Here is an 11232-nt window from a genome sequence, read left to right as displayed (position 1 = left end):
AAACGGCTTAAATTGCTGTGAAAAAAAAGATTCCACAACCTTTAAAAATAATCAAATTAATTTAAAAATCACAATAAAAAACCTTTCAACCTTAAATGAGCTTAAATCGATTGAAAATAGAATTTAAACCGCAAAAACGCTAAATCTCTAAAACCGTGAAATCGGCTCAAATAGTTGAATAAAACAAAAAGAAAAGATTCCACAACCTTGAAAGAACTCTATCTAATTTAAAAATCACAAAAAAAACCTTTCAACCCTAAATCGGCTTAAATCGATAACACTAAATTTAAAAAACCTTGAAATTCCTTAAATTATTGTAAAAACAAGAGCAAACATTTCACAACATTAAAAGAACTCTTAACTCATTTAAAAACCACAATAAAGAAACATTTCAACCTTAAATCGGCTTAAATCGATTGAAAATAGAATTTAAACCCCAAAAACACTAAGTCTTTAAACCCCTGAAACGGCTTAAATTGTTCTAAAAACAAAAATAAACACTCTAAAACTTTATAAAGGCTCTAACTAATGTGACTATCATAATAAAATACTTTAAAAATTTAAACCTTTAACCCTAATAACGACTTAAATCAGTGTAAAAATCAGAAACAGAAACCCTATAAACGTAAAGCCCCTAAAAAACCCAAAATGGCTTGAATAAAAGTAAAAAACAGAAGCCGTAATAATAATAAAATCTAAAACGTCTTAAATAAATATAAAAAACAGAAACCGAAACCATGAAATGGCTTCAATACTTGAAACAATTAGAAAGAAATCTCTAAATCAAATGAAATCACTGTCAAGAACAAAAAATACAAAGAGAAAAAAAGGAACAGAAAAAAAGTCCTATAACGTAAAAATAAGTAGCCTGAAAAAATAGTTTTTCTAAAATTTTAAGAGTACAAATAATATTATCCAAAAACGGTCCAAATCCCTGTAAAAAAAGAAAACAAAACAAAAATTAAAACTCGGAAATATCTGAAAGCATAATGAAAAACAAAAAACCTTTGTCAAGCTACAATTCTTAAACAAGGTAAAGAAATATAAAAGCAGCAAAAAAAAACAAAAACCCTAAATCTCAAAATAACTTAAATTTCTGTTTATAATAGAAACAGAAATTAAAGCCCTAAGACAGTTTAAATTATTGTAAAAACAGAAAAAAAACATTAGAAATTTTATAATAGAGTGTAGATTAAGGATTAAAAACTAAATTTTCTAAAATGGTTGCTCTAAAATTTTTTCCCACTGAAAGAAATTAACTTCATTCAAAAGTATGACAATAATTCTAGCTAGACACAGAAATTTTTTTATATGTTAAAAAATGACTGTTTTTTATTCTGCTTGCTAACACTGATTTTTCTCATTTAAATTTATTATCTGAAATCAATTCAATTGTATTTAGAATCTTGATCAAATATAATTAAATAATTAGAATTCACGAATAAGATAAATTAATTTATTTTTTAATATTACAATATGGAGTGTTAGTGTCCTTTAGGGTAAAAAAATTTCAGATGAAACATTCAATAAATAATAAAAATAAATTGTTTTTAAAGACTTAAACCATATTATTGAAAACTGTAGTAATCTTGATTTTTTTTGCCGTTCGGTCATTTTGCGAAAAAAGCAATAACTAATAATTCCAAATCGGTTAGACTAATAACAATGAATTTGTTGAGGCTAGATTTTGAGCCAGTCTGTAAATAATGACAGTATATAAATTTGAATGAACGATTTTAGATTGCCGTTTACACCCCACTCGCAAGAAACTATTTCTGTTGTCTGTTATTTCACAACAGTGGGACGAAATTTATTCTCCTCACTCAGATGTAAAATTAGTCTTTTCAAATTCAGTCAGATTTTAGCTGCTCAAACGAAATTTTCAAATGAAAGGAACGTTTCTGCTCCTTATTATTATTTCTACCCTTTTTGCAATTGGTAAGTGAAACAATTATTCATAAATTTTTAAAAATGCTCTTAAATTCTAGACGTTTCTCTAGTTTTTTAAAATTGCGTTTTATTATTATTATTTTTTAAATTTTATATATTTTATTTTTTTTTATTTAAATTTTTTCAACTAAATCAATTATTATATAGATCACACTTTTTAAATTTTCAAATTATTGTACTTAATTGTCTAACCATATGCCTAGACAATTTCCCAATTAATGTTGTTGACAACCTGATTGGTTTTTCATTACTTAAAGTTATTTCCTATCTTCGATTTGAAATTTTGAAAATATGAAAAATAAAATCTACAAATAATCCCTTTTAATAAAAAACATCATAAAAAGACTTCTGCGAATTGAACAACAATTGTCATTTTTAATAATCATGCACGGTTATATTCAAACTTTCAAATTATATAACAAATTATTGTTAATATTATAGATCTTTTATGTTCGTGTCTTTTGCTGGAAATTATAATTTTTCAAGAAGAATTTAAATATGCAATCATCAGGTTTAAAATAAGAATTAAAATTCCTAAAAATTTTAAGATGTGTGCGTCTTTTCACCAATAATTTGAATTTTAAAATAAAAATCATCAAGATTTCCGAAGTTTAAAAATTGAAGGTTCTGTCAGCTTTTTACGCCGTTAATTAATGCTTTGACTCAAAAGTTATTAGATTTTAATAATTAAAAATTGTTCAACATTTGGCATATTTTACTGGAAATTAAAATTTTTAAACAAAAGCCATCTTCAAGATTCCTAATTTTCTACAATTTTTGGTTGTTTTAGCGATAAACATAGACAATAAGTGTTTTTAATTAAAAGTTATTGGATTTCAAAGATTAGAAATAATTTTTTCTACATTTTGCGTCTTTCGGGGCTTTTAAAGCGTTTTTTAACGTTTAGCGTTTTTATAGGAAAACAAATTTGTATACTTGAAAGACACAAACAAAACTTTATTTAAAATAATAAAATTGACATTTGACATGGACATTTTTGAATTGCATTAGTATTTTTTAGTGTGCAAATTTACATTTTTATTACAAAATTATTAGATTTCAAATAAGATGAATTATTTTTGAACAATTTTAGGTTACGTCGTTCTTTCAAACAAAAAATTGCTATTTTAAAATCAAAATAATGATAATTTTAACGAACTTTGGAATCTTTTAGCAATCTTAGTTTATGTTAGTGTTTTTAGTGGAAAAATATTGATATCTTTAATAAAAAATAATTAGATTTTAAAGCATATTACAAAATATTTCAACAACTTTACGTTTTGATAAGACTAATAATTTGTTAACAATTTTGTGTTAAGTTAAAATTTTATATAAAAAATTGAAAATTTTAAGCAAATACCATTATTATTTTAGCCAGGCTTAGAATATTGATAATTATTGATTTTGTTAATGTTCATCAAAAATTGTTGGTGTTTTTTAATAAAAAACGACTAGATTTCAAAAAATATTTTTAATTATAATGTTTATTTTAAAATGTAAAGATATTAGATTTTAATCCATGGCTTTTTGTCTAAAATAATACAATTCACAAGCCTTAACGATTTCGGTTTGTGTTAGTGTTTTTCTTTCGAAATTGAAATTTTCTTTAAAAAACATTAGATTTTAGAGAAGATTCATAATTTTTTAACAATTTTAGAAAGCGTTGGAATTTTATATAAAAAGTTGACAGTTTCAAAGAAGAATAATTATATTTTCACAAAATTTAAAACTTTTTAACAATTTTGAATTATGTTAGTGTTTTTGTCAAAATTTCTTTATTTTTTTTGTAGTAAAAATTTATTAGATTTCAAAGAAGATTACTAATTATTTTAACAATTTTAGGTTACGTTTAAAATTTATATAACAAATAGGCATTTTTAAAAAAGTATAATAATAATTGGAACGAGATTTAAAATGTTTGAACCATTTTTGATTATCTTTTGCTATTCTTTTTTATAGATTTTTAAAAATAAAAAAATAATTAAAAATGAAAAAAATGTCAACATCTTTAGTTTCTTTTAGTGTCTTTCAATTAAAGATTATATTTTCTAAACAAAAATTATAAGATTTAAATTAAATAATTTTTTTTAATATAATCAAATTTAAAAGATTGAATAATTTCGCATTATGTAAATGTTTTTCGTCAGAAATTGAAATTTTTATAAAAAAATCATTACATTTCAAAGAAGATTACTAATTTTTTAACAATTTTAGGTTACATTTGAATTTTATATAAAAAAATAGGCATTTTCAAACAAGAATAAGTATGATTTGAACAAGATTTAAAACATTTTAACAATTTTTGGTTATTAAATGCGTATTTATTGCAGATTTTTTTAATAACAAATAATCATAAACAACAAAAAATATTACAAAATATTTCATAGTCTTTAAGTTATGTTGGTGTGCTTCAATCAAAAATGTTATATTTTGAAGCAAAAAATTATTAGATTTAAATTTAATTATTTTTGTTTAATATAATTGAATTTAAAAGGTTGAATAATTCCGCTTTGTGTTATTTTTTTTCGTCAGAAATTGAAACTGGTATTCAAAAATCAATGGATGTCAAAAGAGATCAACAATTTTTTAACAATTTTAGGTTAAGTTGAAAATTTATATAAAAAAATGGCATTTCCAAACAGAAAAAATTATTATGTAAAATACAATTAGAATATTTTAACAATTTTTTAATATCTCGGTATTTTTGTAGAAATTTTTTTTTACGAAAAATTATTATATTTCAAACAATATTAACAATATTAAAAAATATTCTACATATTTAGGCTATTTTAGCCTGTTTCATCTTAAATTTCCCTTAAAATAAAAATATAATTAGACAAAAATTTAATTATTTGTTTTAAATATAATCAAACTAACAAGCATGCCCAATTTCGAGTTGAGTTAGTGTTTTAATTTATATTTGTGTTAAAAAAATCAATAGATTTCATAGAAGATTAATAATTTTTTTTAAATTCAGGTTACATTAAAATTATATACGGAAAATTGTCATTAAAAAAAATATATATCATTTGAAAGAGATTTAGAATATTTTAACAATTTTCAATTACCTAGGTGCTTTTGTAGCAATTCATTTATGTTTTTAATTCAAACTTATTATATTTCAAAGATAATTAAAAAACATTTACAACCTTTAGTTTATTTCGGTGTGTTTCTCCTAAAAAATTTTCTTTAAATAACGAAAATTATTAGATTTATATTTATATATTTTTGTTTAATATAATAACATTTAATAGCACTGGCAATTTCAGATTTTGCTAGTGTTTTTCGCCAGAACGTACAATTGTTATAGAAAAATCATTATGCTACAAAGAAGATAAATAATTTTGAATTATCTTATGTTAATGTTTGTATCAAAGTTTAGTTAGGTTTTGAAATAAAAAATAATTTGATTTTGGAGAATATTAGAAATTATTTGGACATAGTTAGTTTATGTTGGTGCTTTTCAATTAAAATTTTTGTTTTCAAACAAATAATAGGTTTAAATTCAATTATTTTTTTTCAAATTATCGAATTTAGAAGTTCAATCATTTTTTTGATTTTGTTAGATTTTTTCTTTAGAAATTAAAATGTTTATTAACAAATAATTAGATTGTAAAGAAAATTTACAATTTTTAAGCAATTTGAGGTTATGTTAATACTTTTCACTAAAATTTATAATTATTAACAAATAATTTTTATTGAGTTATGTTAGTATTTTTCGGCAAAATCGTTGTTTATATTTATATTTTCAGATTAACATTATTATTTAGTCATTCAATTTGCAATTTTCTTACAATTTTGAAATTTTGTTGGCATTTGAAATCAGAACTCTTTACCTCTTATGAAAAATTATTCTTGAATTTGTCACTGGAAATGGATGTTAAAAAAACATTTTAGGTTTAAATGCAATGTTTTGATTTTTTTAATTAAAAATATAAATCTTATTTAGCATTATTTTAAATAATAGGCACTATGAAATAAAAAAATTTTATATCATTATTCATTGTATATTCTGATTTAAAAATTGCATGAGACAAACATATAATCGGGTAAAGTTCAATAAACCTATTGTGTAAATAAAAATTTTCTATTTGGGAACTCAGAAAGAAATTTTGAAAAATATATTTTATCCCAATGTGTATCAACTATTCATGTTGAAAATTTGTAACAAGTTGTTGCTAATATGTACAAATATTTAGACTATAAAACAATATTTTTGTATTATAAATGTGCAGCTATAAACAAATTACCACTCCGGTTCGTTATATCTTTTGATGAAAGAGTACAAACAAATTTTGTTATATAAAACTTATTTACATGTTTGACAGGAAAATGTTACATAGAATGTTACACTTGCATTGAAGGACGTCGCGGGAATAATATACAATCATGTAGTCATTTTTTCTCAAATCCAACTACCATTTGTTGGAACACTAATTATTGTGGAAAAATGGTGCAAATCTCAAGTCACCGTGAGTAACAAATACATTAAGAAAAAAAGTATAACTCTAGATATTTAAAAAATATTATCCTTTAAGGCCATGTGATGAGTGTAATAGCTGATCAAGTCAGCCCTAAGATCAATACTTTTTCAACCATATTGAAAAATAAAAGTTTAAATAACACGGAAATTTTTTTCGGTAAACGTTAATAATTATTAAAGGATCGTTTGTGGCCTTGCAAAGAGTTGGAGGAAGAAAAAAGTTTATTTATGCAAATAATGATTTTCGACGGACACATTTAGGTTTTACAGCAGAAGTTTGACTTTTAACTTTCTCTGACGGTAATCATGCAATCTGTTTTACCCACAGACCCTAGAAGTTCGAAGTTGCCTACTCGCTGCGCTAGTGCTGCTTTGACACAGCTGATACCAGACTGATACGTATGTCAGACCAAATATGTTTATTTGTATTTTAAGTGGAAACATTAGTTTTTGGATTCTTGGTCCCACTTTGATAAATATAAACCTCATAACTAGCCCATTGAAAACATTGCAAATTGCTTGCAGGGTTTGACGACAGCACGGTCGGTATTTCTCCAAAATAGAAATAAAAAAAACCTTTTTTCACTATTCTAATTACTTGGGACCAGAGACAAATTCTTGCATGCCTTCTATTAATTGTGCCAAATTTTTAACACAATATCTCATTCCACGTGGACGTAAGTTGGGAAAGAAAACTTCCACTGGTATTTTCTTAAAAAAATTTTTTTCTCAAAATTTTCACCGCAACAAAGCAGAGAAATGGACTTTATTACCTCCTCTTTCATTTCTCAAACTTTCAGGGCGATACCTCATTTCGTTTAGACGTAAGTTGGGAAATAAAAATCGAAGACTAGGTTTGGTCACGTGACCCTCTCGTCACATGGCCTTAAGTATGGACGTGTTTTCATTATGGTGCTACGCACCTGAAAAATCCCTTGCCAGAACCTAGGAGGATCCTAGTCATGTTTCCGGATGCGATTCTGGACACGAACTTGCACAGGTGCTCTGACGGTTCCTGTACAGGATTTCGGCGAATATAGGTTCCTGTACAGGTTCCTTTGCGAATTAAAATGAGACGCGGGATCCTGTACAGAAACAAGTAAGTGATTCTTTACAGAAAGTCGTTGCGAAAATTCATGCCACTTGAAGTTTGGACTTAGTATCGAGAGAGCCAAGCCACTAGCGTTCGTGTGCAGAAACTTGTCCAGGAACCTCGGAGGATCCTGGAAAAGTTCCTGGACGAGTGTCATCTTGCATTCTAAGAACCTTAAAACAAATTGAAACAGAAATATAAAATGATAACGCCACACTAGGTACAGTCTTAAGGCTAAAATGTGAACGAGTTTTAGTGATTTCTATCTCCCCTAGGTGGCGTCTGTGTTGATGCTTGTGTGGTAGAAGGGGAAGATAAGAAATATAGGAACATAGCGGACATGTAAATAACGAGTTAGTGATCATAATAATCACGTCTCCAAATTATTTACATTTTCTGTTTGAAACAAATTTACATTATTTTTATTTTTAAATTGAAAAAGAGACCGATCTGTTCGGAGTGATAGTCAAGTGCTGGGCCTAATGTCTCTGTTTAAATATTTGTTTCATTTAGAATTATGGGAAGAACAATTTGCACAAGCAAACCATTTCATGCAATATCAAGAAATCTCAATGATATTTTTATCATGCGCTATTTCATGTTTTTTTATATTGCATAAAATGGTTTGTTTACGCAAATTATTCTTCCTGTAAATCTAAATAAAAAAATATATTATAATTTGTATGCTATGGTTGGAGAAGCGGGGCGAAGGTGTTGCCGGATTAGAGCTGTAGTTTGATCTATCTCCGATAGATGGCGCCACTCCGCTACTCTACTATGTTCCTATTCGTTAACATGGGACTGTACGCAGTGTGGATGACGCTACCGAGGCAGTGCGTTTTCACGGACCGCACGTCGATACTTAAAAGCTATTTTTGTTATTTAATGTCCAATTCGATATAACATAATAAATTTTAATATTTAATCTATTTTTCAGATCATTTTCGACACGTTATTGTCTACACTTGTTTCGATTATGAGGAAAATAATGAAAAAAACGGTACCGAATCGCATGAGTTAGGTGTTTTCCGTAAAAGAATAAAAAGTACATACAATGGAATGGATATGGAAATTTTTATATGTAACACTTCTCTATGTAATAGTGCTTCCTCTTTTTCTTTAATGGGGTTGTTCGTACCCATCGTTATACTAATTATCTTTCAAAATAGATGAACTCTACTTCCTATTAATTAATTTTTAAATGTAAGTACTATTTTCTATTACAACATTCCTTTTTTCAAAAAGTTATAGTCGCGAGATTTAAAAAAAATGACAGTGAATTCTGTTCATGTTCTTTGTAAACTTTATTAATAAAAGAGAAAAAATTGTATTGTAAATGTTTCTTAATTCCAACAAATTTAACACAAAATGTAGATTTTTAAAGAAGTCAAAAAAAAAAAAGTTAAGCAGCTTTTCAAGAATTGTCAAAGGTTATAAGAGAATAAAAACAGCTCTTTACGATTTTTAGAGAATCATAAAACGTGTTTTCATTTCGAAAATTCAATTTAAAGAGAATATTCAAAAAGCTTTTAAAACATTTCCAAAGTTTTCTGCAATAATCGCAAAAGAATCTGGAAAAAACTTGAAATTTTTTAAGGGATAATAAGAAATTTTCGAATGTTTGAAAATATTCGATAAAATGTATATTTTGACAAGTATTCAAAAACACCTATTTACGATTTCTAGAAAATTATAAAACGATTTTTCATTTAAAAAAATTAATTTAACGAGAATATTCAAAAAGCTTTCAAAACATTTCAGTAGCTTTTTAAAATTATTGCAAAATAATTTGGAAAAAACTTTAAATTATTTCAAGGTATGACAAAAAATTTTAGAATGTTTGAAAATATTCGAAAAAAATATAGTTCTTAAAAAGATTTTAACAGTTGTACTTCAAACAGATTTCAAAGTATTAAAAATGATTTTTTAAAATTTCAAAAACGAATATAGAATATTTTTAACAATTTTGCTTTAAGCATGGCAAAACGACAAAAGTTTAGAAAAAGTTTTAGAAACTTTAAAAGATATTTAGAACATTTGAAAACATTTTGAAATAATTTAAAATCTGAAAAATTTCAACACATTTTTTTAAAAATGTAGAATTTGTGAGATTTTGAACAAAAAAATTATAAGCGACTCAAGAGTTTTTAATTTTTCTAATTACGCAAATTTGTAACAATCACCTTAAAATTATCCAAATAGATTTTGAAAATCTTGGAAATATTAAAAAATATTCTCGAAAAATTAATTTAAAAAAATATATATATCCTTTTAAATTTCCTTAAATCTTTTCTAAATTTAAATTACTTTTAAAATTGCTTCAAAACTTCTAGATACTTCTTGAACTTATTCGAACTCTTTTCCAGCTTTTGTATTCTTTCAAAATTAAAAAAAAAAATATTTCGAATCTTCTGTACTTTATTTCTATATTTTAGGCAATCCTAAACTATAGAAATAAAGTACAGAAGATTCGAAATAATTCTTTTTTAATTTTGAAAGAATACAAAAGCTGGAAAAAAGTTCGAATAAGTTTAAAAAGTATTTAAAAGTTTTAAAACAATTTTAAAAGTAATTTAAATTCGGAAAAGATTTAAGGAAATTTAAATGGATATATATTTTTTGAATTAATTTTTCGAGAATATTTTAAAATATTTCCAAGATTTTCAAAAAATTATTTAGATATTTTTCATGGTGAATAATTAATTTAAAAAAAATGATAAAGATTTCAGCATATTTCAAACGATCCTAAAAAAATGGCAAGATTGTAAGCCACTTTTTTATTTTTGAAAGATTTTCCAATATTCTAGGAAAATTTTGAAAAAAATTCAAAACTGTATCACTCATCGCTATATGGATTATGCGAGTATATTATAAATAAATTATATTAGTTGTGTACTTTTGGGTGACCAAAAAAAAAGAATTATTCACAAATCTGAACTTCCACTCTAACCTAAGTCCTAAGTAGTGTGCATGTTCCGATTCGAAAAGAATTTTTTTTCATTATAAAATAAATCACCATAATGTAAATAATAATTTTGCAGAATAGATTGTATGTTATATATTTTACAGCTAAAAATAAAAAATAATAATTATACAGTAATATGGCAAATTAATATTTATTTATTGTACATTTTATTATATATCTTTTTTTTTTACTTTTCTAGATAAATGAAGACTATTATTGTTATTTGCACATAGAGGTATGTATGTATGACAGTATGTACTTATTTTTACATTTTTATAACTGACGCACACAAATATAGTAATCGTTTCGTAAAAAATACATTTTAACTTTCATTTTTACAACATTTTGTGAATTAAGAATAATGTGAAGAATGGCCCCTTCCAAGTAAATAATGAAGCACCATTGCGAAGGCTGGTGTCACATGTGTATCTTTCGACATAAATATCATCACTTTCCTAATATTTGATTCGGCCATTCAAGACGCCAAATAGCTTGTAATATTTTTTTATTCCCTTGTCCGACAAATTCGTTTCAAGACAATCACGGCGAATAATTGTTTTTCCACTCTCTATAACAAATTAAATGGAAAATGACTATTACTAAATGTAACCCTTAACCCTTTCCGGTATACATTTTTCAGGGTTCGTTGATTACGAATATGAACTCAGATTTTGAAAATTCAAAATGGCGGATCCAAAATGGCGGCTAACGTTTGGCATAGTTTTTTATTTTTTCTGAAAA

At 25.2% G+C, this 11232-nt stretch overlaps 1 protein-coding gene across 1 annotated transcript; it reads left to right on the top strand.

Moving 5' to 3' along the window:
- Nucleotides 1-1811: 1811 nt before the first annotated feature.
- Nucleotides 1812-8854, top strand: LOC117173122. The gene is made up of 3 exons (XM_033361517.1): nucleotides 1812-1938; nucleotides 6279-6422; nucleotides 8464-8854. Exons 1-3 carry the CDS (start codon nucleotides 1887-1889, stop codon nucleotides 8697-8699), a joined length of 432 nt encoding a protein of 143 aa, XP_033217408.1. The 5' UTR covers nucleotides 1812-1886; the 3' UTR covers nucleotides 8700-8854.
- The last annotated feature ends 2378 nt before the right edge of the window (nucleotides 8855-11232 follow it).

This window comes from Belonocnema kinseyi, chromosome 5 (assembly GCF_010883055.1).
Source record: "Belonocnema kinseyi isolate 2016_QV_RU_SX_M_011 chromosome 5, B_treatae_v1, whole genome shotgun sequence".
Classification (NCBI taxonomy): domain Eukaryota; kingdom Metazoa; phylum Arthropoda; class Insecta; order Hymenoptera; family Cynipidae; genus Belonocnema; species Belonocnema kinseyi.
This window is presented reverse-complemented; position numbering and strand designations above follow the sequence as displayed.

What these genes read in the sequence shown, in the direction of transcription:
- LOC117173122 (XM_033361517.1), top strand. Translation starts at nt 1,887, where the DNA reads ATGAAAGGAACGTTTCTGCTCCTTATTATTATTTCTACCCTTTTTGCA. An exon ending in TTCTACCCTTTTTGCAATTG is followed by an intron (nt 1,939 to 6,278) that starts GTAAGTGAAACA and finishes CATGTTTGACAG; the next exon opens with GAAAATGTTACATAGAATGT. An exon ending in GGTGCAAATCTCAAGTCACC is followed by an intron (nt 6,423 to 8,463) that starts GTGAGTAACAAA and finishes TCTATTTTTCAG; the next exon opens with ATCATTTTCGACACGTTATT.